This window comes from Eretmochelys imbricata, chromosome 1 (assembly GCF_965152235.1).
Source record: "Eretmochelys imbricata isolate rEreImb1 chromosome 1, rEreImb1.hap1, whole genome shotgun sequence".
Lineage (NCBI taxonomy): Eukaryota > Metazoa > Chordata > Testudines > Cheloniidae > Eretmochelys > Eretmochelys imbricata.
In genome coordinates this window covers 271,181,875-271,208,857 of record NC_135572.1, presented here as the reverse complement: position 1 = coordinate 271,208,857, position 26,983 = coordinate 271,181,875, and the positions used below count along the sequence as shown (strand labels likewise).

At 46.5% G+C, this 26,983-nt stretch overlaps 1 protein-coding gene across 1 annotated transcript in view; it reads right to left on the bottom strand.

Moving 5' to 3' along the window:
- Nucleotides 1–26,983, bottom strand: part of GRIN2B (glutamate ionotropic receptor NMDA type subunit 2B) — a 223,791-nt gene that overhangs the window by 17,220 nt on the left and 179,588 nt on the right. Inside the window, exons 6-8 of the mRNA XM_077807613.1 lie at nucleotides 25,309–25,462; nucleotides 23,424–23,549; nucleotides 19,556–19,785 (exon numbers count right to left, since the gene is read on the bottom strand). Coding sequence (XP_077663739.1) covers nucleotides 19,556–19,785; nucleotides 23,424–23,549; nucleotides 25,309–25,462 — 510 coding nt within the window. The remainder of the gene's footprint in view (nucleotides 1–19,555; nucleotides 19,786–23,423; nucleotides 23,550–25,308; nucleotides 25,463–26,983) is intronic.

Here is a 26,983-nt window from a genome sequence, read left to right as displayed (position 1 = left end):
CCATCCTCTTTGGATCCACCTTTCAGGTACTTAAAAGCAGCTATCAAATCCCCCCTCATTCTTCTCTTCCGTAGACTAAACAATCCCAGGTCCCTCAGCCTCTCCTCATAAGTCATGTGTTCCAGACCCCTAATCATTTTTGTTGCCCTTCGCTGGACTCTCTCCAATTTCTCCACATCCTTCTTGTAGTGTGGGGCCCAAAACTGGACACAGTACACCAGATGAGGCCTCACCAGTGTCGAATAGAGGGGAATGATCACGTCCCTCGACCTGCTGGCAATGCCCCTACTTATACACCCCAAAATGCCATTGGCCTTCTTGGCAACAAGGGCACACTGTTGACTCATATCCAGATTCTCGTCCACTGTCACCCCTAGGTCCTTCTCTGCAGAACTGCTGCCCAGCCATTCAGTCCCTAGTCTGTAGCGGTGCATTAGATTCTTCCGTCCTAAGTGCAGGACTCTGTACTTGTCCTTGTTGAACCTCATCAGATTTCTTTTGGTCCAATCCTCCAATTTGTCTAGGTCCCTATGTATCCTATCCCTACCCTCCAGCATATCTACCACACCTCCCAGTTTAGTGTCATCTGCAAACTTGCTGAGGGTGCAATCCACACCATCCTCCAGATCATTAATGAAGATATTGAACAAAACCGACCCCAGGACCGACCCCTGGGGCACTCCGCTAGATACCGGCTAGACATAGATACTACACATAGAGCCATTGATCACTACCTGTTGAGCCCGACAATCTAGCCAACTTTCTACCCACCTTGTAGTGCATCTATCCAGCCCATACTTCTTTAACTTGCTGACAAGAATACTGTGGGAGAACGTGTCAAAAGCTTTGCTAAAGTCGAGGAATAACACGTCCACTGCTTTCCCTTCATCCACAGAACCAGTTATCTCATCATAGAAGGCAATTAGATTAGTCAGGCATGACTTTCCCTTGGTGAATCCATGCTGACTGTTCCTGATCACTTTCCTCTCCTCTAAGTGCTTCAGAATTGAGTCCTTGAGGACATGCTCCATGATTTTTCCGGGGACTGAGGTGAGGCTGACTGGCCTGTAGTTCCCAGGATCCTCCTTCTTCCCTTTTTTAAAGATGGGCACTACATTAGCCTTTTTCCAGTCTTCCGGGACGTCCCCCGATCGCCATGATTTTTCAAAGATAATGGCCAATGGCTCTGCAATCACATCCGCCAATTCCTTTAGCACTCTCGGATGCAATGCATCTGGCCCCAAGGACTTGTGCACGTCCAGTTTTTCTAAATAGTCCCGAACCACTTCTTCCTTCACAGAGGGCTGGCCACCTCCTTCCCACGCTGTGCTGCCCAGTGCAGTAGTCTGGGAGCTGACCTTGTTCGTGGAGACAGAGGCAAAAAAAGCATTGAGTACATTAGCTTTTTCCACATCCTCTGTCACTAGGTTGCCTCCCTCATTCAGTAAGGGGCCCACACTTTCTTTGGCTTTCTTCTTATTGCCAACATACCTGAAGAAACTCTTCTTGTTACTCTTAACATCCCTCGCTAGCTGCAACTCCAGGTGTGATTTAGCCTTCCTGATTTCATTCTTACATGCCCGAGCAATATTTATATACTCATCCCTGGTCATTTGTCCAATCTTCCACTTCTTGTAAGCCGCTTTTTTGTGTTTAAGATCAGCAAGGATTTCACTGTTAAGCCAAGCTGGTCGCCTGCCATATTTACTATTCTTTCGACACATCGGGATGGTTTGTCCCTGTAACCTCAATAAGGATTCTTTAAAATACAGCCAGCTCTCCTGGACTCCTTTCCCCCTCATGTTATTCTCCCGGGTGATCTTACCCATCAGTTCCCTGAGGGAGTCAAAGTCTGCTTTTCTGAAGTCCAGGGTCCGTATTCTGCTGTTTTCCTTTCTTCCTTGTGTCAAGATCCTGAACTCGACCATCTCATGGTGACTGCCTCCCAGCTTCCCATCCACTTTTGCTTCCCCTACTAATTCTTCCTGGTTTGTGAGCAGCAGGTCAAGAAGAGCTCCGCCCCTAGTTGGTTCCTCCAGCACTTGCACCAGGAAATTGTCCCCTACAGTTTCCAAAAACTTCCTGGATTGTCTGTGCACCGCTGTATTGCTCTCCCAGCAGATATCAGGATGATTGAAGTCGCCCCTGAGAACCAGGGCGTTTGATCTAGTAGCTTCTGCGAGTTGCCGGAAGAAAGCCTCGTCCACCTCATCCCCCTGGTCCGGTGGTCTATAGCAGACTCCCACCATAACATCACCCTTGCTGCTCACGCTTCTAAACTTAATCCAGAGACTCTCAGGTTTTTCTGCAGTTTCATACTTGAGCTCTGAGCAGTCATACTGCTCCCTTACATACAGTGCAACTCCCCCACCTTTTCTGGCCTCTCTGTCCTTCCTGAACAGTTTATACCCATCCATGACAATACTCCAGTCATGCAAGTTATCCCACCAAGTCTCTGTTATTCCAATCACATCATAATTCCCTGACTTTGCCAGGACCCCCAGTTCTCCCTGCTTGTTTCCCAGGCTTTGTGCATTTGTATATAGGCACTTGAGATAACCCGCTGATCGCCCCTCATTCTCAGTATGAGGCAGGAGCCCTCCCCTCTCACACGCTCCTGCTCGTGCTTCCTCCCGGTATCCCGCTTCCCCACTTACCTCAGGGCTTTGGTCTCCTTCCCTCGGTGAACCTAGTTTAAAGCCCTCCTCACTAGGTTAGCCAGCCTGCTCATGAAGATGCTCTTCCCTCTCTTCGTTAAGTGGAGCCCGTCTCTGCCTAGCACTCCTTCTTGGAACACCATCCCATGGTCAAAGAATCCAAAGCCTTCTCTCCGACACCACCTGCGTAGCCATTCATTGACTTCCACGATTCGACGATCCCTACCCCGGCCTTTTCCTTCCACAGGGAGGATGGACGAGAACACCACTTGCGCCTCATACTCCTTTATCCTCCTTCCCAGAGCCACGTAGTCTGCAGTGATCCGCTCAAGGTCATTCTTGGCAGTATCATTGGTGCCCACGTGGAAAAGCAGGAAGGGGTAGTGGTCCGAGGGCTTGATGAGTCTCGGCAGACTCTCCATCACATCGCGAATCTTAGCCCCTGGCAAGCAGCAGACTTCTCTGTTTTCCTGGTCAGGGCGGCAGATAGATGACTCAGTCCCCCTGAGGAGAGAGTCCCCGACCACCACCACCCGCCTCCTTCTCTTGGGAGTGGTGGTCATGGAACCCCCAACCTTAAGACAGTGCATCTCATGCCTTTCAACTGGTGGAGTCTCCTTCTGCTCCCTTCCCCCAGACGTATCATCTGGGCCACTCCCCGCAATGGTACCTGTGGAGAGAACATGAAAATGGTTACTTACCTGTATCTGCATTGCTGGTACATGGACGTTTCCCCTTCTTTTTCTGGAGGTCACATGTTGCCAAATTAAGTGTCCGAAGGTATCCAGCCACGTGCTCAGTGAACCAGAAGCTGCTGTGTGGCTTTCCCCCAGCATTGAGCTTCTCCTAGAAATTAGAGCTTGAAAAGACCCACCCGGTGATCTAGTCCATCCGCTGGCCTGGGCAGGGCTGTTCCTGACAGTACGTTTTCGAGTGCTTTGTCCAGTCTAGTTTTACATGTCCCACAGGACAGGACTTCCATCACTTATCTTGGAAAATGGCTTCACAGCTTAACAGAGCTCAGTCTTAGGAAATCGTTCCTAATAATCAGCCTACATTTTTCCTTTCTGAATCTCATCTCGTTACTCCTGCCTATATCACTGTTTCCCACGCGAGGTGAGCCCTCACTTGGCTTATGTTTGGTTGATTCACATGGTGCACTAGGTCTCCGCATCATCCCCACCTGGGACCAATCTGACTGTGACCCCTTTACAAAGGCGTCACATTAAAAAACAAACAAATCAAAACCAAAAGATACACCATTGTTTCTGTTGAGATGTATGCTTATAATCACCCTGGTCACTTTGCTTCTGGACAGTATCCCTTTGCCCCCTCCTTCATCTTTGTCTTTTTTTAGATTCAGAGGAGAGACCATGCCTTGATCCACAGCCGCCGACTTTCCAATGTGCCAGGGGAGTGGGTGCTGGACCCCCAGTTCTACCCCAGTCCCCACCCCCACTCCACCCCTTCCCCGAAGGCCCAACCCCCACCCTGCCTCTTCCGGCCCCGTTCTGGTCCCTCTCCCAAGCGCGCCACACCCTCGCTCCTCCCCCCTGCCCCCCAGAGCCGCCTGCACGCGGCAAAAAGGCTGATCGCAGACGGTGAGAGGCGTGAGGAGGGAAGGGGAGGTGCTGATCAGCGGGGCCCACTGGCAGGTGGGAGGCGCTGGGCAGGGAGCTGCCAGTGGGTGCTCAGCACCCACCATTTTTTACCCCTGGTTGTTCCAGCCCTGGAGCAGCCACGGAGTTGGAACCTATGCCTTGATCTGTAATTGGAAAGTGCCTAATACATTTTTAGTGCTACTGGAATCTATATCATCATTATCATCAGAGGCTGTGTCTGTATTCCTTTCCTTCTAATGGCTTGTCTACACACAAAACTTGTACCACCCCAGGGGGACACAGTTATATTTGTATAAAGGTGCCTCACACCTGCACAGCTCATTTCCATAAACTGTATTGGTATAAGGCACCTAAAGAGTTACATAGGCACAAAATCTGTGTGTAGAGCAGGCTTAAGAGACGGCGCTACTCATTCCTTAGTTAATAAGAGTTCCCTCATACAGGCACTTCTGAAGCTTCAGTCCCAGCTTGTCCCCCTCACCCCCACTCAGACACCAGACTTTTCCATTTCAGACACTTTTTCTTCCCCAGACTGAATCCAGAGTCCCTTACAGGTGGCTGCAAACATGTAGTTCCTCCCTTTCTCCCATCCCCACATTTCCTCTCCCACCACGGTATTCCCCCATCAGCCCTTCCATATACCCCATGACAGGATTCAAACCCAGGACTCCAGTGGTGAAGCATTGGTCCCTTGACTTCTCCTACCATTTACAATGAAAAAATACACTGCCTTGATTCTAAAGTGTGAGGGGACAATGCCATATCTAACATACAGGGTCGGGAGGTCCTGAAAATGCATTCAATTCCCTCAGGTCTTGCTCTTGTGATTTATCATATTCACAAATACCTTTTGGTGTTCCAAATCCCCTGGCCTTCTTGGGCACAGTGCCTTGCTCTGTGCACTGCTTAGATGAGTCTCAAGGGGGGTATCAGTGTTAATGCTGCTGACTGTGCTGCTGACTGTAACAACACTGGCAAAGAATTAGATTAAACTCCCCCACAAAGGTGCTGGGAGGGGGGCAGGTTCTACTTAGCAAATGCGCAAGATGCAAGAATGTCAGCGGGTGAAATAGTGACACCACTGGGTCAGGCAAAGGAACAGAGCAAACTGGGAACAATTCAGAGGTGAAAAAAAAAGAAAGGAAGTTCAAAAATAGCAAGTTTAAAAATAGTTGTCCTTGTAAAATGGCTGAGATGAAAGCAGCGATCCAATTGGTGGAAGCAGCTTCCGTCACATGTAATTATTGCCAAAGAAATGCTCACAGTGGGACTATACAGTCTCTTCAATGACTGGATCGCTATGCACATGTCAGGTCCGAGCAGTCTCTGTACTAAATGGATCGCTACCAACCTCAAGGCTCTATAGCCTCTTCTCTGACCAAACTGCATCTCAGGGTTATTTATCACCCAAATCACCATGCCCTCGCTGGGGCTAGATATCCCCTTCTCTGACTCAGTCACTACACACACATCACAGCTCTGCAGCCTCTTCATGACCAGGCCTTTGCACACACACTCACCACAAAAACACCATATACGCATCAGGACTAGATCACTATGTGTACAGTCCATGCAGCCTCTTCGCCACAGGGTTAACATGCTTCATCAGTGCACACCTATTGGACTATAAAGCCCCACCTCAGTCAGATCTCTAGATGCGCCACAAGCGTCTTCACCAAAAGAAATCCATGCTCCCACTGGGATCACTTAGCTTCTCAATCAAGCAGAACACAAAGGCCACTTCACACACTAACCCATGATACGATAAGCACAGCATAGGGCTTGTCCACATTTAAACTGCTTCAGTGGCACAGCTGTGCCCCTGTAGCACTATCTATGCCGATGGGAGGGATGCTCTTGTCAGCACAGGTGGTAGCGAGGTCAACAGAAGAATTCTTCCATCTACCTAGCGCTGTCTACACAGGGACTTAGGTCAGCTTAACAACGCTGCTCAGGGATGTGGATGTTTCACACCCCTGAGCGACATAGTTATGCTGTCCTAATTTTCCTGTGTAGAACAGGCCATAAGTGTTACAGTTCAGTGGGTTACCAGATATGAGTTAAACTAGGGTATCCGTAGCTTTTATTTGTGCACATGCATGTGTAGAGGGTGTGGGTCATTCATTCTATGGGCCACTCCTCCCAACATGAAATCCTACCATACATTCTCTATTATGCAGTCAACCTCCTATTAAAATACAATGGGGGAAAAAGACGTGTAATAAACTCCCAGGCAAACAGTGAGAAGGAAATAAAGTGAGATTCCACTTGGAAAAATGCACACGCATATGTTAGGGGAAATATAATCAGAAGCATAGATATTCAATGGAAGGGAGAAGCCTGGGGTTCAATAATAGTGAAAAAGATCCAGGGGTGACAGTGGACAGCACATTACACAGGAGTTTGAAAAACAATCTGACTGTAATGAATAGAGCTGATCAAAAATATTAAGTTTTCTGACACATCAAGGAGACACATTTTTTACCCATATTTTTGTAAAAAATTCAATTTCTGACCAGCTTTACTAAAGAAGGCCAATGAAGTTCTGGGATTTATATTCAAAGGTATGTGATGATGGAACAGCGTGCTAGTAGTGGCTAACCTGCCCCTGCTGCAAGCTGATCTGCACATGGGCATGGAGTACTGGACTCTGAGATGAAAGCCTGGCCCCATTGACTTCAGGGGAACCCGGATTTTAACCTGAGTAATTGTAAACAGTAGAATTCTCTTCAGAGTAACTTTAAAAATGACCATTACTTATACTGCAGTATCATCCAAAGGTCCCGGTAAGAATCAGGGCTACCTTTCACTAGGCTTTGTATAAATACATAGTAAAACAGAGTCCCTGCCCCATACAGCTTGCAATCTACATTATTGAAAAGATAAATGTAGCATCAGGTTGTGCCCATTGCTAACCCAAGCAACCCAATGGTCTCTTTTCATGTCACCCACGTTCTCTCTTTCTCGGATCATGGAGCTTCAGAGTTAAAAGCCCATTGAGATGCATGAAGCAGTTCACAGCTCACAGACTGTAAACTCTCCTAAGGCAGCAGAGCCATTGTCTTTCATTTGGCTGCAAAGTGCCATGCACATTTTATTGATTAGTTATGTTGTTCCAAAACGACATAACTAATCAATAAAAATAATCTTTTTTCCTTCCTCTGCTGGCTTATTCGGAAGCAGGAAACAGAACGAATCATCGTTCCTTTTTATTACAACTCTCAGACGGCTGGCATTTCCCAGGCTGCCAGCCAAATGAACAGGTAGGTGGCCAAATAAAGCTGCAATCCCCAAAGGGTTAATACCGAATGAAGATTACAAGAGAAAAAGGGTCAGAAAATAGCGAGTGATGCCAGTGATGTGCCAAGTTCAGTAAGGGTAGATTCACAGATTCCAAGGCCAGATGGGACCACTGTGAACATCTAGTCTGCCATCCTACCTAACACAGAGGAAGTTAGGGATAGAGTGAATCCCGTCATTCTGCCATGAGCACAGCAAAGCCCAAGAAGTTGCATCTCCCTTTGCTTGAAGGGATGAATCAAACCCAGAGACTTACTCAGCACATTTGCTCCCCCTGTGTCTCATCTGCTGAAATTCCTGACAGAACCACATTTGTACTGCCGTTAATTCTGAAGAGCCGCATTAGAAGTTTTTACTGCCATTAGCCCCTGCAGAGCCATGGAAGAGAGAGGATCCTGTGAGTCAAAGCTAAAGCGCATCATAGCCTCGCCATGTCCCAAATCATTCTTGTTTGAGCGGAGGTTTAAAAAAAGAAGGAAATGAAAGAAGAAAGGGGATAGGGAGAAAGAGAATGTTTCAAACCCTGCCGATTTTAAACATCCATAGCTTCAAAACCAATTTTCTTCAAGCACAGTGGCTTGTTTTGAGGATCTCACTGAAACCTGAAAATCAAGCCCAGCGTGAAGACTGTACAATTTGTGCTGTAACTCACTGTATGTATAAGGGGGAATAAGAAATTCCAGTTTGACTGTTATTACACATCTTAGTAACTCACAATTTATAATGATATGCAGAGAGATCATCAGATGGCATAAAAGTCGAGAAATTCAGAGTTAAAAGTGAACCTTGACTCTAAAACTTGTGTTGTACAGTTCATACACATATACTATATTATGCAGTGATAGAAAGCTCTGCAGATGTGCATCTAATATTAACTAGAAAGGCTACTTTTACACAGAACACAGCACACAGTTCAACTTATGTATGACAAACAGTCTTGCTGGAGAAGCAGTGGAGAAAGAAGTACAATCCTATTCCATTACAGAATTCTGGTTTCCAAATAGGATGTGACATAAGCCAGGATTCTATGAGCATGTGAGATAAACCCTGCTTTACATGCAACACTACAGAGTTAAAGTTGCTGTGTGATCTTTAACTATGAATTGCCTGACTTTTGTCCAGCTAACTCATAACCTCAGCTGAGGTCGCTTGAACAGCACAATTGTGCTGCCACGAAACCAGCTGCACAATTTCTACCTGTTCAAGTTGCTGCACACAAGCCTCTTTTTGTCACATAAATCCACACAAATAGCACACAAAAAAAAATTGTGTTAGTGTTAAGTGCCCTCCTACAAGTTCCACTACTACCTCCAAGCCACATGGCCAGAAGTTTCCCCTCCTGCAGGTCTTTTAAGGTGCAAAGAAGATGAGCCCTACTGCTGCGCTCCTTAGGAGATCTGTCAACATAGGAGGTTCCCACCTGGCATTCTTCCTAGCCTCCTCCTGAGCAGAGATCTGCTATATATGACCACAGAGCCCAGCAAAACACTTGGGCATGTGCTTAGCTTTAATCATGTGAGTTGCAGTCCATTGACTTTAATGTGGTTAGTCACATGCTCAAAGTTAAGCACATGCTTAAGTGCTTTGCATATCTGAGGGCCTGGTCATATAACTCAGATTTAATGTACTGCATAGCCCATGGGGCTTTCACCTTAACATTTCATTAACTTCTTAAAAAATTGTAAATACATGTGAAACCTAGACAAGCTACATTAATTTACCAGGAGCTAGATGGCCATTTCTGTGCACTTTATGTCAATTATGAGATGATCATTTTGGTGCTTTGCTTTGCTAGGTTCTTAGGCATTTTCAACCAAAGTATAAACGCTATTTATTTTCTTGAATTTATTTTTAATTAATTTATCTCATCTCTACGGGCACTATTTGTATGCACTGCTGACCGTTCACATTTGCTTTTCTTCTATTACTACGGTATATGAATGGAAATGTGTTTGTAGCTAGCAGATTATTTCAAATATTATTTCATTTATGTTCCGATTTCTGTATTTATTGCCTTCAGAAACCTGAGCTACAGCAGCTACTTCTTTCTCCAAGCCCGTCTGAAACACTTATTACCAGAAACCAGGTTATGACCCCTGATTAAAGCCAGGAAAAACCCAGGCCCAGGAGCTGGATGCAGAACTCTGAAGCAGGGACATTTGGCAAGAAGGCAAACAGCTACAAGAGGGGTAGACCCTATCGGGACACTAGGAACTGGAACGCATGGACTCCTGTGAGGTGATTTACCTCCCTGGAAGAGGAGAGCCCGCAGAGCGGTTAGATTTCTATTGACCTCGCTAAAGCAGAAGCTTGGACTTTGAGCACTTCCTGGTAGTTCAAGCAGGCCACAATTGCTGAGTTGTCTGTCCAGACTAGGACTTCCTGGCCTGCATGAAAGAAAGCAGAGCCAGCTCTATGTTTTTTGCCGCCCCGAGCAGCAAAAAAACCCAAAACCCCTGCCGAATATGCCGCTGCCGGAGAGAACAGGAACATCGGAGGGAGCTGCCGCCAAATTGCCGTCGGGGCTGCTGCCAGAGTGCCGCCCCTTCAGCAGAGCCGCCCCAGGCACCAGCTTGCTTAGCCGGTGACTAGAGTCGGCCCTGAAAGAAAGACTCCGTGACGGCAAACAGGGCCTTCCCAGTGGCTCCTAAATTGAGAGCAATGATTGCCAGCCTTGAGTATGAATCAGAGGGCAAGATTCACTGCTGCTGTTCTGACCCCTTTGTGCTGCTCAGATCATATCACAAAGGAGCCGGAATCTGACCATAGCTGCCAAGCTGAACATCCCCAGACAGAGGGGAATTTTCAGCTGGGATAAAGCCCTCAGAGTTGGCTCTGACACCAACTGCCCCAACAGTCAGAGGATGGAGGGGCATGGCAGGTGGGCATGCCGGATTATGTGGACAAATGGAGAAAGGTATAAGATGTGCTCCACAATGCCAATTTACAGCTGGAATATGGTCCCATAGGGACCAAATGCTGCCTCTCACCATGATAGCAGCAGCCCCTAGGCTTCATTCATTTACACTGCAGCCACAGCCACTGGAGAATCCGGGAGCTGTAGCCAGATCCCAACTCCCCTGTGTAGCATCAAGCAGATCTTAGCTCAGGAGAGACTCTAGCTCAGTGCACCTGCCAGGTGTCCTGGTCTCACAGGCTGAGCTGGTCTTTTAAGAAGGTTGAGAACTCAGCGGCACCTGGGCCAATTTTGGCTTGCCTCCCTGGTGGCCAAGAGCCAGGACTGCTGTGGGGCACAAAAAGAGGAGTCCTGGGAGAGGAAAGAGGCTGGTTGCTGGAAGCTGCCTGTTCCTACTCCTACAAGCAGGGCTGTAACAGGGAGGGATGGTGTTGCTGCTGAAGACACCCAAGAAGGGTGTGAGGCTGAAGAAGTGCTGTTGCTGAGGGAGTGCTGTGGCAAGGAGAGGAGACAATACCCTGGAAGGGATGGACTTTGGGGTTTGGCCAGAGGCCCCAGCCACCTTAGCAACCTGAGAGAAGACTGAGAGAACATAGTTCATGTGCAACCCGCAGCTGGATGGCCAGTGGAGTGTAATACCCCAGGAACAGCCAGGAAGGAGGGTGCTGCAAGGAAAAGGTTGTTAATAAATTGTGCCCAGAGCCAAGGAGCTGATCATAACTCAGGAAAACATCCACTGAACTTTCTATGTGATGGTGAGAGTCTACTGTCTCACAGCTGGCCTCAGCCTCTCCTCAGTGAGCCCTGAAGAGTAAGCATTTATGGCTTGCACTGAGTTTTGTGCTGTGATGCTCCTCTAGCACGACTTCACATCACCAGGAAGACAGCCTGGGTTCCACTGGCTGAATGAACCAGAAGGGCAGAGAATTTCCTCTCTAAGGGTATGAGCTAACTTGGACTCTTACTCGGGTGTTGCCCTTAATTCCTTTCTCATCCACACACACAAAACAATCTCACCTGAGTTTAATGGTGCTGTCCACCCAAGCTAGCTGGTGCATCGGGGGCTGTAGGCTAGAATTAGAGTGGAGGCTTTCACTCAGGTAGAAATCCACCCACTTTGCAGTGAGGACACAGGCTAAATCACTTGCGTGATGACAGTTCTCCATTCCCTTCCCACAACTGCCCTCTAAGGGACAGAGACGTTCTCCTGCAATTGACACAATTGACTGGGAAAAAAACCTAGCTTGTCTCAGCACAAAGAACCATGGGATATACCCAATGACACATTAGGGCAAGTGCAGAAATAGTGAAGGTCCAGTAGTGTGGATCAGGCTTTACTGTGGGGATGTGCACACCTAGGCCAGGCTGACCCGGATGGTCAGACCAAGGTAAGAATCACCTGGGTTAACAGCAATGTCAACAGTTCCCGGCAGAGCAGTGTAGTTCAGTGAGTCACTCACAGCCCTCTCTGAGTAGAGAGGGTGAATGGAAAGGGTTAAATGGCAATAGGAGACTTCTTGGGACCTTTTTAAAAGATCATCCACACATTTGCTTAGGGGATTCTCGGAGCCAACATTTCTTTCAATGGATAGTGGATTTCCCTCCCCCAAATTGGCTACAACTGAATCTACTTTAGGGACCACAACACAGAACATGATTCTATAAGCAGGAAGCCTTATCATCTGGAGGAATTAACAGATGAAGTACAGTGAGCAGCCCATGTCTTAATTTTTGGACAGCAGGCTAGAAAAGAGTAGAACTGTCAAGCTTATTCGCCTCAGAGAGAGCAGGGAGCAAATCAGCATCAGGCAGAGGAGAAAGGGGGGTGAACTTTAGAAGTTTGGTAAGATCCTTGCATAGCACTAGCAGGGCCTCTGAAGAAAAACGTTAGGAGAGGTCCTGAAGAAGACAGTCTCTACAAGACTGGGTCATTTAGAATCATAGAATCATAGAATATCAGAGGTGGAAGGGACCTCTGGAGGTCATCTAGTCCAACCCCCTGCCCAGAGCAGGACCAATCCCCAACTAAATCATCCCAGCCAGGGCTTTGTCAAGCCTGACCTTAAAAACTTCTAAGGAAGGGGATTCCACCACCTCCCTAGGTAACGCATTCCAGTGTTTCACCACCCTCCTAGTGAAAAAGTTTTTCCTAATATCCAACCTAAATCTACCTCACTGCAACTTGAGACCATTACTCCTTGTCCTGTCATCTGCTATCACTCAGAATAGTCTAGATCCATCCTCTTTGGATCCACCTTTCAGGTACTTAAAAGCAGCTATCAAATCTCCCTTCATTCTTCTCTTCCGTAGACTAAACAATCCCAGTTCCCTCAGCCTCTCCTCATAAGTCATGTGTTCCAGACCCCTAATCATTTTTGTTGCCCTTCGCTGGACTCTCTCCAATTTCTCCACATCCTTCTTGTAGTGTGGGGCCCAAAACTGGACACAGTAGGCCAGATGAGGCCTCACCAATGTCAAATAGAGGGGAATGATCACGTCCCTCGACCTGCTGGCAATGCCCCTACTTATACACCCCAAAATGCCATTGGCCTTCTTGGCAACAAGGGCACACTGTTGATTCATATCCAGCTTCTCGTCCACTATCACCCCTAGGCCCTTCTCTGCAGAACTGCTGCCTAGCCATTCGGTCCCTAGTCTGTAGCGGTGCATTGGATTCTTCCGTCCTAAGTGCAGGACTCTGCACTTCTCCTTGTTGAACCTCATCAGATTTCTTTTGGTCCAATCTTCCAATTTGTCTTGGTCCCTCTGTATCCTATCCCTACCCTCCAGCATATCTACCACACCTCCCAGTTTAGTGTCATCCGCAAACTTGCTGAGGGTGCAATCCACACCATCCTCCAGATCATTAATGAAGATATTGAACAAAACCGACCCCAGGACCGACCCTTGGGGCACTCCGCTAGATACCGGCTAGACATAGATACTAGACATAGAGCCATTGATCACTACCCGTTGAGCCCGACAATCTAGCCAACTTTCTACCCACCTTGTAGTGCATCCATCCAGCCCACACTTCTTTAACTTGCTGACAAGAATACTGTGGGAGAACGTGTCAAAAGCTTTGCTAAAGTCGAGGAATAACACGTCCACTGCTTTCCCTTCATCCACAGAACCAGTTATCTCATCATAGAAGGCAATTAGATTAGTCAGGCATGACTTTCCCTTAGTGAATCCATGCTGACTGTTCCTGATCACTTTCCTCTCTTCTAAGTCCTTCAGAATTGAGTCCTTGAGGACATGCTCCATGATTTTTCCGGGCACTGAGGTGAGGCTGACTGGTCTGTAGTTCCCAGGATCCTCCTTCTTTCCTTTTTTAAAGATGGGCACTACATTAGCCTTTTTCCAGTCTTCCGGGACTTTCCCCGATCGCTATGATTTTTCAAAGATAATGGCCAATGGCTCTGCAATCACATCCGCCAATTCCTTTAGCAGTCTCGGATGCAACGCATCCGGCCCCATAGACTTGCGCACGTCCAGCTTTTCTAAATAGTCCCGAACCACTTCTTTCTCCACAGAGGGCTGGCCACCTCCTTCCCATGCTGTGCTGCCCAGTGCAGTAGTCTGGGAGCTGACCTTGTTCGTGAAGACAGAGGCAAAAAAAGCATTGAGTACATTAGCTTTTTCCACATCCTCTGTCACTAGGTTGCCTCCCTCATTCAGTAAGGGGCCCACACTTTCCTTGGCTTTCTTCTCGTTGCCAGAAGAAACCCTTCTTGTTACTCTTAATATCTCTTGCTAGCTGCAACTCCAGGTGTGATTTAGCCTTCCTGATTTCATTCCTACATGCCCGAGCAATATTTTTATACTCATCCCTCGTCATTTGTCCAATCTTCCACTTCTTGTAAGCCTCTTTTTTGTGTTTAAGATCATCAAGGATTTCACTGTTAAGCCAAGCTGGTCGCCTGCCATATTTACTATTCTTTCTACACATCGGGATAGTTTGTCCCTGTAACCACAATAAGGATTCTTTAAAATACAGCCAGCTCTCCTGGACTCCTTTCCCCCTCATGTTATTCTCCCAGGGGATCCTGCCCATCAGTTCCCAGAGGGAGTCAAAGTCTGCTTTTCTGAAGTCCAGGGTCCGTATTCTGCTGTTTTCCTTTCTTCCTTGTGTCAGGATCCTGAACTCGACCATCTCATGGTGACTGCCTCCCAGCTTCCCATCCACTTTTGCTTCCCCTACTAATTCTTCCTGGTTTGTGAGCAGCAGGTCAAGAAGAGCTCCGCCCCTAGTTGGTTCCTCCAGCACTTGCACCAGGAAATTGTCCCCTACAGTTTCCAAAAACTTCCTGGATTGTCTGCGCACCGCTGTATTGCTCTCTCGGCAGATATCAGGATGATTGAAGTCGCCCATGAGAACCAGGGTGTGCGATCTAGTAACTTCTGCGAGTTGCCGGAAGAAAGCCTCGTCCACCTCATCCCCCTGGTCCGGTGGTCTATAGCAGACTCTCACCATGACATCACCCTTGTTGCTCACGCTTCTAAACTTAATCCAGAGACTCTCAGGTTTTTCTGCAGTTTCATACTTGAGCTCTGAGCAGTCATACTGTTCCCTTACATACAGTGCAACTCCCCCACCTTTTCTGGCCTCCCTGTCCTTCCTGAACAGTTTATTTAAATTGATATTATTAGGGGCTACTGGAGAGAGAGGTCTGGGGAAGACAAAACTGAGAGTATAGCATGGGGGTGGGCAAACTTTTTGGCCCAGGGACACGTCTGGGAATAGAAATTGTATGGCGGGCCATGAATGCTCACAAAATTGGGGTTGGGGTGAGGGAGGAGGTGAGGGCTCTGGTTGGGGGTGCGGGCTCCAGGGTGGGGCCAGAAATGAGGAGTTCAGGGTGCAGGAGGGGGCTTCAGGCTGGGAGAATGGGGGGTGGAGGGGTGAGGGCTCTGGTTGGGGGTGCGAGCTCTGGGGTGGGGCTTGGGATGAGGAGTTTGGGGTGTAGGAGGGTGCTCTAGGCTGGAACTGAGGCAGAGCACCCTCCTACACCCCAAACTCCTCATCCCCAGCCCCACCCCAGAGCCCGCACCCCCAGCCAGAGCCTTCACCCACCACTCCCTCACCCCAGCCCGAAGCCCCCTCCTGCACGGGCAGGAGGGGGATCAGGGCTGGGGCAGAGGGTTGGGGTGTGGGGAGAGGCTCAGGGGTGCAGGCTCCAGGTGGCCCTTACCTCAAGCGGCTTCTGGAAGCAGCGGCATGTCCCTTCTCCAGCTTCTACACTGAGGGGCAGCCAGGCGGCTCTGCACGCTGCCCTGTCTGCAGGCACTGCCCCTACAGCTTCCATTGGAGCACTGGAGGGGGACATTGGAACGGGGCTATTGGAGCGCACAGGAGCCGGAGGGGGGCCATGCCTTGGCTTCCGGGAGCTGCATGGAGTGGCCCCCAACCCTGCTCACCGGCTGGACCACCAGAGCAGGGCCATGTGGCTGCTTCCGGGAGCCGTGTGGAGCGGCCCCTGAGCTTGCTCCCCGGCTAGAGCGGGGTAAGCCCTAGACCCCGTTCCTCAGCAGGAGCTCAAGGGCCAGCTTAAAATGGCTGGCGATCCAGCCCATGGGCCGTAGTTTGCCCACCCCTGGTCTAGCACCTTTTCTAGAGCAGATCCTTACATCCAAGGAGACACTATCAGTGGAAATGTACTCAACAGTAGTTGCCTTGAACTTGACCGATGATAGAAAGCCACAGCTGGTGATAGTCTCTTTTTCCTTCTTATTACATCTGGCATGTTGGACTCCTCCACAGTTAAGGTGCTGGGATCCTCAACCTACGATCTTCATGCTATTAAAGGCTTTTGCTAGCAGGTTCAAGAAGTCTCCGAGAGGAAGGCCAATATCCCTTACAGTGACCAGACCCTCAGCATTAGCTTGGGCTATTTTGTCCCCTGACCTATGTCTTGCTAGAGGCACCTGTCCCTCTCCAGAAAATGTGACCGGCTGGGAGGTTTTTGCTGCCCCAGTGACTGCCAAGGGCAAGATTTCCATGATTTAGCATGTTGGGGAAAGAGACTCCCAGGAAGCCTAGGTGCCCTTGACTCCTTGCAAGGATTTACATTTGTTCTCTTCTTGGCTTTCTTTGGTTTGTCAGCTATTGTCTCCTCACAGTATCCCTTCTGCCTAATCAACTGGGACAATGCAGCATTCAAGTTCTATTTAAACCCTGTATTGAGAGTGTAAGTGGGTCATAAGTGATATATGAACTTTGTGGGGGGCCCTCTGCACAGGGGTGAATTTCAACCAGATAGACTAGGGCATTTAACAACTGCTCAAGGACATATGGATTGCTGCTTGAAAATTCTGTCATTGCTTCTTTGTGCCTCTTCAGGTGTGACGTGAGTGAAAATCTATTAAGATGTAGTCCTAGCTTATTTACTTAGAGGGCTTTTGGCTGAAGTAGAGCTTTCCTGGCCTCCCCCTCACTTGGCATAGGCAGGGTACATTGCAGAGTAAAGCTTGGGCCTGAGATGATATGAAACCCCTGAATTGTTGCTGCCAGTTGCACCTGGTTCCAGATTTTGTTGCAAAACTTTGCAATTCTAACCCCAATGCACCATCGGCACTGAAAGCCATTTTTGTGTGACACACTGATTAGCTGAGCATGTTCTGTCTATCTTCTCTGTTCTGATAAACTTGGGTTGTTGTGTAGAAAATATCCAGAACAATTATAAATGTATGAACAAAGTGGGAGAAAGAGTACCCAGACCCACTTCATTCCAGCAACCCTACAATAACATCTTCAACAATATGGCCAAGGTCCAGTGCCCTCCATGAATCTGAAGCTGTGTAATTTGCCTCAGAATCAACTTCATATTTTATACACACCTCCTCATGGGTGTGAAGAATATCTTAAAAATACGCATAGAGTGCAAACAGATGAGTAGTTGTCTTCCTGAGTCTGCAGGCATCCTGAAACAAGACTTGGAGGTGCACTCAGTTCAATGGGTTGTTAATGGTGAAACCTAATAACAATACATTAATGGCAACACTTAACTGTTTTAGTGATGATCATTTTAGTAGAAACTTCCAGCTAGCATGTTTATCCCACAATCCCGTACAATGCCCAGCCTTTCTCTGGTGTCAAAAGCCCCAATTATCCCTTACCCAGCTGCCAAAACTTCCAGCTTTCTGCCTGACTGCTTCTAGCCTGCAGTAACATGTTGTCAATACAAAAAGCTGAAATGTGAGAATGTGGAGACAGCATGAAACAAAGTGAAAATATTATCAAAACAAACACCACAAGGGCTACTGTATGGATTGGGGTTATTCATTGACGTATTTCATTCCTTTAAAAATGCTATTTTAAAAAAATGTACATGAATCTGTCACAGAACTTCCAGGCTGCTGCACAGAAGTATTGCCTACACTAGGGGACCTGGCCCCAGAACTGAGTCTATCTTGTCATGGAATAGATGGGGCCTTGACAATAACAAGCCAGGTTTGCAATAGCAAGCCAGCGTGTAGAGTCAAGTTCTCACTAGTCATCATATGATAACAAAAGGGTTTGCAGCTTCATGTTTAGAGGCCACCCTACAGCAATAAATCATAAGAACGGCCATACTCGGTCAGACCAAAGGTCCATCAAGCCCAGTATCCCGTCCTCTGACAGTGGCCAATGGCAGGTGCCCCAAAGGGAATGAACGGACAGGTTATCATCAAGTGATCCCTGCCCTGTCACCCAATCCCAGCTTCTGGCAAACAGGGGCTAGGGACAGCATTCCTGCCCATCCTAGCTAATAGCCATTGCTGGACCTATCATCTATGAATCTATCTAGCTCCCTTTTGAAACCTGTTATAATATTGGCCTTCACAATACTCGGGCAAGGAGTTCCAGAGGTTGACTGTCCGTTGCATGAAAAAATACTTTCTTGTGTTTGTTTTAAACCTGCTACCTATTAATTTCAGTTGGTGGCCCCTTGTTCTTGTATTATGCGAAGGAATAAATAACACTTCCTTATTTACTTCTCTATACCATTCATGATTTTATTGACCTCTATCATATCCCCCCTTAGTGTTGCCTCTTTTCCAAGCTGAAATGTCCCAGTCTTATTAATCTCTTCTCATATGGAAGCCGTTCTATACCCCTAATCATTTTTTTTTGCCCTTTTCTGAACCTTTTCCAATTCCAATATATCCTTTTTGAGATGGGGCAACCATATCTGCATGCAGTATTCAAGGTGTGGGCATACCATGGATTTATACAGAGGCAATATGATATTTTCTGTTTTATTATCTATCCCTTTCTTGATCATTCCCAACTTTCTGTTCACTTTTTTGACTGCCGCTGCACATTGAGGGGATGATTTCAGAGAACTATTCACAATGACTCCAAGATCTCTTTCTTGAGTGGTAACAGCTAATTTAAACCCCATCATTGTATATGTATAGTTAGGATTACGTTTTCCAATGTGCATTACTTTGTAGTTATCAACATTAACAATTTGAGCAGCCCTTGGTTGAACAACAAACTCCAGGCTAACAAACAAGAACCCACAGCAGCATACTCATGAGTACCCATATAATAAAAATAAACCATGGTGCACGGCCTAGTGCTCATAAACAACCCTACCCTAACAAACCAGTGAGCACTGTCCTGCACACATCAGAGCAAACCAACGTGTACCACCCAGCATAAGTGATTAGTCTGAGATAACAAAAACTAGTGTGTGTAAACAAGGGATAGAAAACTGTTCAGAAAAGAAAAGCATTTCTGTTTTGAGTTTTTAAGTGTCTATTCATAACAGTGAGCATTAAAATACAGGACCAGACCCTCCATTGGTGTAAATCAGTGTATGGACTAATGTCAATAGATCTCTACTCATTTATACAAGCAGAGGATCTGGCCCACAGATTTTATAACATGATATCCGGTACTGTTACCCCATCGTTCTTTGCACAGTGCTTTGAACATGTAAAGTGCAACTATGTTTCAGTGATCAGTCTTAGCACTGTTTATCCCAGACACTGCATCAATACATTTGTTGCCAATTAGAATGGGTTAGAGAGGCTGAAAGATGCTTTCAAGTTTGGAATGGATCGGTTACCTTTTTGTCGCTCAGTCCAGACACTTGGTCCACGTACTCCTCTTGGATCATGAAGGCAGCCAGGTTGGCAGTATAACTGGCCAGGAAGATGACAGCAAAGAAGGCCCACACAGACACCATGATCTTGCTAGTGGTACCTTTGGGATTCTGCACTGGCACCGAGTTGTTAAACACCAGACCCCACAGCAACCAGATAGCTTTGCCAATGGTGAAAGAGGGTCCACCTGGCTCTGGAGTGACCAAGGAATAAAACACAGGCAGTGAAAACCTCAGGATAAGCAATCTGCAGTTCTACTTACTCATGCAACTTGATCACTGGATTAATATTTCTGTCTGTTCCCACAGCTGTAATGCACTCACATGTGTCCCTGCAGTGGCACTAAAGTGCAGCCTCACTCTGAAAAGTGACTTTGTAATAAATGGCAACGTGGACTTCCATGTTTATCATGTCTCCAGGATTTTGTTGACAAATTAGTACAGTTTACAAGGAAAAAAGATGCTTTTTTCTAACTCCTAACTGGCCCTGGAATCTGAAAGTCAAACTGTTCCTTTCTGCTTTGGGCATCATCACTAGCAATAAAGATTCTGCCAGATGAATTCTGCCCTCTCTTACAGCTGTTCAACACCACTGCCCGCCAATTACTCCCTCAGGGATGCGCATGCAAACTAGCACCCTTAGTGGGTTGGCCCAGGCATAAGTAAGTGCCCAACCTGAAGACCACAGGGTTGCACAAGTAGCCCTACAAATGGATCTCCCTTTGCCATTATGTTGATGATGCAGAGCCCAGCTCTATCTCCCTGAGCTGCGTTGGCTCTGAGGGGCAGACAGTAGTAAAAAACCAGACAGATCTTACTTTTTCAGAAAGTCAGCAGCTCTGACTCTGAATCTGACATGCAAGGAACAGATCTGCCATGCAAGAAGGGGCTATTTTTACATAGTCACTTTTCAGAGTAGAACCTCACGCTAACTATAACAAACACATCTGGGAATGGAGCACTCAGCTTATCATTTTGAAAACTCAGAATATGAAAACTGTAAGGTTCTTATGGCAACCTTATCTCTTCCACACTGCATATACTAGACACAGTGCTAGAGATCTCTGAGAGACAGACTGGAGTTTGCCCCCATAAGGTTGGGAGAGAGATTATAATTGGAATTATTCCAAGAGTTCTTCTCAGGAAGCAACTGTCCAAGTGGGAGCTCCACTGCCCATGTGACCCTCTGGTGTCAGCTCAGCTCAGCGAACTGGTATAGTAACAATATCTAGCTCCTATATAGCACTTTACAGGGAGGTCCAGATCATTATCCCCATTTTACAGATAGCTAAACTGAGGCACAAAGAGGGGAACTGACTTGCCCAAGGTCACCTAGCAAAGTCCACTGGCCAAGTCAGGAATAGCACCCAGGTCTCCTGAGTCCCAGCCCCGTGCACTATCCACCAACCCCCACAGTGCGGTATTGAAAAGGTAGGGCCATACTCCCACCTGCCGCATCGGTGGAGCGTCTAGTGCCAGCAGTGGTGCTACACTTAGATAGAGTCTTTGTGCTGTTTATGGTGACTAGCGCTGACCTCTACAGAGGAGCACAAGGGAGGGAAGATTTCTTGCACCTTCTCTTCCACCCACGTCAGGCTAGCTACACCTTAGCCCTTCGAGATAACTAACTGTTTTATTTAAAATATAACTTTAAGTGCAAGTGGCCCACTTCTACCCTTGGAGGTGCACACACAACTCCAGCTGACTCCAATGGGGATGTCTCAGCTGTCAAAATTGGATCCTCCATATGAAATGGAGACAAGTTAGCTATGGTGAGAAATATACTTTTTTGAACTTCCTGGCTTTCTGAGTGCTTATAACTGTAATGTTAATATGACATTAGCATGGTTTTGTGCATTGCATTAATTTATTATTAAGAAAAAAGAGGAGAGAGAGGCTAAGAATGGGATTTTCAAAATGGCCTCATAATTTAGGGGCGCAAGTCCCACTGATTATCAGTGCCTAGGTCACTAAGGGTATAGCTACATTGTAATTAAACACCTGCCGCTGACTTGTGCCAGCTGACTCCAGCTAAGGGGCTTGGGCTAAGGGGCTGTTTAATTGCCGAGCAGACTTTTGGGCTTGGGCTGAAGACCAAGCTCTGGGACCCTCCCACCTTGCAGCCCGAGTCCGAACGTCTACACTGCAATTAAACAGCCTCTAAGCCTGAGCCCCACAAGCTTGAATCAGCTGGCACAGGCAAGCTGCCTGTTTTTAATTGCAGTGTAGACATACCCGTAAGTGCATTTGAAAATTCCACCCTAAAACACTAATCTCTCAACTGATTTCACTGCGTATTTTCACAACTGCATTGTCAACCACAGAACCACACAGTGATGGGAGTATCAAAGTAACCTTAACTAGAGCATTAGTGACCAAGCAATGCCCCTCTGCCATGTACACTGGCCAAACTGGACAGACTCTACGTAAAAGAATAAATGGACACAAGTCAGACGTCAAGAATTATAACATTCAAAAACCAGTCGGAGAACACTTCAATCTCTCTGGTCACTCAATTACAGACCTAAAAGTCTCAATTCTTCAACAAAAAAACTTCAAAAACAGACTCCAACGAGAGACTGCTGAATTGGAATTAATTTCCAAACTGGACACCATTACGTTAGGCTTGGAGTGGATGTGTCATTACACAAAGTAAAACTATCCCCCTCCCACCCCCCACTGTTCCTCAGACGTTCTTGTCAACTGATGGAAATGGCCCACCTTGATTATCACTACAAAAGGTTTTTTTTCTCTCCTGCTGGTAATAGCTCACCTTACCTGATCACTCTTGTTACAGTGTGTATGGTAACACCCATTATTTCATGTTCTCTGTGTATATAAATCTCCCCACTGTATTTTCCACTGCATGCATCCGATGAAGTGAGCTGTAGCTCACAAAAGCTTATGCTCAAATAAATTGGTTAGTCTCTAAGGTGCCACAGGTACTGCTTTTCTTTTTGCGGAAACCAAGCAAACACTGTAACATATGCACCTGCCATCCACATCTGCACTATTACACACATCTGTAGTAACAAAAACATCTGTCCGAACATGTAATATTTACGACTATTCAGGCATACTATTAATTGCATCTGCCCATACAGCTAGTTTAATATCTGCATCTGGCTGCACAGCTGTATTAATATCAGCAGCTGATTGCACATCTGTATTAGTCTCTCCCTTTAACCTCAAAGCTATTTTCATCTGCTCATACATCTGTTTAGATATGTGCATCTGCCCATACATGCTGTCCACAGTTCAGTGTTATTAGAGAAGTCCCCACTGGCACAGTTATACTTAAGTCTCTGTCTGTATTTCCATTACACATTCTTTTTTTTTTTTTGGTCAGTGCTGTCTAACTTGGTAGTATAAATCAGCTGGAGGCAATGGCTTGGCAGGCAAGTGAACATATTTTCAAACAAACATCTGAGTTCAGCTGTTGTTAAGTGACCAGTGTGCTGACAAAATAGAAGGCCTTAGGTTGAGGACCAATTCATAATGGAGTGAGATTAAGGAGAGAGTAGCAACCTTAACTGCTGAGCATTCCATCTCTGCTAATGCAAAAATCCCTCTCTGTCCGCTTCTCTGACTCATCTCTTCTTCTCCCAGGGAAGAAGGCTTTTGAGCATCACAGAGAGAGATCAGACTTGCCCCCTCCATTCTCCCATGCCCTGCAAAATAACTCCTCATTCAGCCCCAGGAAAACCAATGTCTCACTTTCCCAGTCCTCTCACAACGTTTGGTCAACAAAAGAGCTTTAAAACTAAATGGGGTGGGGACACGCCCAGGTAATGGATTTCAAGTCTGGGGCACAGAAGAATATATCTCTTACCTCTGCCATCAGCAAGGCACCGATTGTAACCCACAGGGCTGAAGTACTCAAAGACGAAGACAGCCACTGCAGAGATTATGAGCAGCATTACAAACATCATCACCCATACGTCAGCACTGAATGGTTCTGGGCAGGAGAGGAGAAAAACAGGGCACAGGGTGAAATGCCAGACACACCACAGGCAGCGTACTATCCCACTCAGAGGGCTCCATGTCGAGGTTGGGGATCGGGGGGGACTGGTTTGCACAGAACAGGAAATAGCTCCAAAACCTTCACTCCCCCACCTCAAATCAAGCCTCAAAGCTTCTGAGCCTGGAAAAAGTTAGTTCATTTTTTATTCCATTTTCATCGCAGGGCCAGATGTTATCAAATGCAATGATGAAATGCTCGTCCCATTAAGTCCTTCAGCTCATTTCTGGGGAACAAACAGGTTTGGATATGATTCAGCTACGCAGTTTGATTTTGGGGTGCCTGCCTGAACCAAACTGTATCCCTGAAGTTTTTGCAGTTCAGCCAGAATTATGGGAGTTCTACCAATGTTCCACCCTGCCGCTTGGCAATTGAGACCCGCAGGCTGCACTAGAAATGCTACAGTTCATGTCCTGTGAGTGTTTGACCGAAGCTGCCTTCTGCCCTGCTCCAAGCTTAAGGGGCAGTGATGGGGCTGAGTGAGTTCAGATCAAATATGACCCTGCTACAACCTTCAGTCAAAGTTTGAACCCAAACCTATTTGAAGTTCAAAAACATTGTGTTGATTTTGTTGCTGCTGCTGTTTTAAATTTCCTAGTGATATTTCAGGACCTGGCCAAAGCCAGAACACTGGAAAGCTTATAAGAAAAGCATTATCTCCTGAGATTCCCAGCCCAAAGAGGTTTAGATAATCTTCCTTAGGTACATGAGTAACTTCATATGGATAAGTGTTTGCAGAATCAGGGTCAGAGAGCAGACTGATCCTATAGCTCACCTTTTATTCTTTGCTGTATCTCAACGTATTTTATAAAGCAAAGCGGTAAATATTAGGAATGTAGTAACTGCTTGAGGAAACACAGCAGCAACTCTGCACTCAGTGATCACTCTCAACCTTGGGACACTAGAACTGGGGAGTGGAATCTTGACCTACCACAGGGATTGTGCCCCATCTTTTTCAGAAATGCTGGTAGATATTTATCTTCCACTGGATACTGTGCCAAAGAGAGCTTAGGTTAATGTGTCCTTGTAGGGTGACATGTCTAAAGCCATGTCTTACCACCCTCATTGTGTTATCACTAAGGACAGGCACACGTTCTGGTAGGAGGACCTGTACCACTTTTCTTCTGGCTCACACTCACTGGGAGTGATACTAGCTGAGTCAACGGGCACCTCACCTACCTGAAAATCAGAACTGTGACTGCAGCAATGTAGACATACCCAAGCTAGCTTTGATCTAGCTAGCTCCCATAACAATAGAAATGAGGCCACGGCAGCATGGGCTAGTCATTCAAGTAGGCACCCAGGGTGGGCTTAACCTCACTGCTATTGTTATTGGAGTTAGCTAAATTAAAGCTAGGTCAGGTATGCCCCACGTGCTGCAGTTAACCTCTGACAGCAGTGTAGACAGACCCACAGTGATACTGTGTACTGTAGGCTGAGAGCTGTAAGTGAGTCATCTCCTTGCTAATACTGTGCCTAAAGGTGACTGACAAATATTCTGGAGCTCCTGGACCTTGAGTATTTGAATTTGCCTGGATTTTGCTTGTTTGGGATTTTGAAATAAAACAACTTGAAGAAAAAAAAATCCTTCCCTGAAACGCCTTCCTCGGGACTGTCCAGAGACTCACGAGGACTCTTTGGTTGCTTTTTCGTTACACTAGTTCCCCCTCACCATCACCTCAGGAGAAGAGCTTACCTAGGAAGGCAGAAGGTGAGACAGTCCCGTTGCTACGTGATACCATGACACTAATTCCTGTCTCGATGAAGGGCACAGAGAAGTCCACCACCTCTGAACGCTCCTCATTTATGGTGAGGGATCCCACCGCCATGTAGGCCCGCTTGGTGACCACCTCAGGTAAGGAAAAAGACAGACAGTTACTGAGGCTGGTTCCACTCATGCCTCGTAGTTAAGGACCCCACCCCCATCAGTATCTTCTCCCACTCCTATCTTTTCATACATTCCTTTAGGCCTGGAATTCTGTCCCTGTCCTTACTTCCATCATTTCCTCTTTCTTATCTCTCTTCAAGACATACTTTTTCCAAGAGACTTATAAATATTAATTTTCTACTCAAAGAATGTTGTGTGTATTAAAAAAATGATATTTAAAGTATACCTGTGCAGCTCTCAGGATAAACACATCATCCGTCTAGAAGGAAAGTTATCTTATTTCTGTTGTTCTTGTCTTCTCTTCCTTCTATGAATGTCTGTCATTATCCCTTATATGTCTTGCCTTAATTTAGATCATAAACTCTTTGGTGCAGGGACACGTGACAGTCAGCAACCTTATGTTCATCCTCTTTACAAGACCATGATCAATTTTGTACAAAGTGTGCTTTGTGAGGTATCATTTGAAAACTCGTAATTTGCTGAACATTAGTGCCCTGGTAAAATATATGTGGCAACATTGTATGTGAAATTATAAAATTCTACTGTATAAGATACGTTCCAAATTTAGAAAACCCAGCACAAACCTTAGAGACAAAAGGCAAACTGATGCTTAGGCCAGGTGTCAACATAATCAAACGGACTATCACCTGATTAAGCAGCCATTCTTTGGCAGTAAGAAGGGTGTGAGCAAGAGATTTACATCTTGGCAATGGAACAGCTGGAGGTTCCTATGCAAACAGACTGGCTGCCATCTGAACCCCAGCTGGAGAAGATTCTCAAAGAGGAGGAAGAGATATAAAAAAGAGGAACAGAGTTCCCAAATCACCTCTCTCCCTTCATCTCTGCTCATGGCATCAAGCACACATGAAAGACAAAAGAAGCATCACTGAACTGTGGGAGTGGTCCTGCCTAAAGGAAGCCAGCTAGACTGCTGTAAGCATGTGGTATGAGAAATCTTTTTGCTTTAAATTCACTTAGCTTGCTAAATTAGGTATTAGTTTGTGTTTTATCTTTTATTTCTTTGTAACCAATTCTGTTTTTATGACTTATTACTTGTAATCACTTAAAATCTTTCTGTCATTAATAAACTCGTTGTATTGTTTTATCTAAGCCAGTGTGTTTGGATTGAAGTGTTTGGGGGACGACATTTGAGGTAACAAAATGAGTGCATATCATTTTCTATTAATGAAACGATGGACTTTCTATGAGCGTGCATTGTCCAGGACGGTACTGGGCAGTACAAGACACACATTTCTGGGGGAAAGTCTGGGACTGGGAATTTGCTGGTGTTACTCTGAAGTATAATTCCAGGGTGGAAGGCCATCTGTCTGAAGCACTCTTGCACTATAGCTTGGGGTAATTTACATGCTGAAGGCTGTGTGTGAGCAAGCCAGGAGTGGCTGCTCTCACAGTGAAGCAGTGTGAAAGGCTGGACAACTGAGGGGACACAGCTGTCCAACAGTCCAGGTTGTACCTTGAGCGA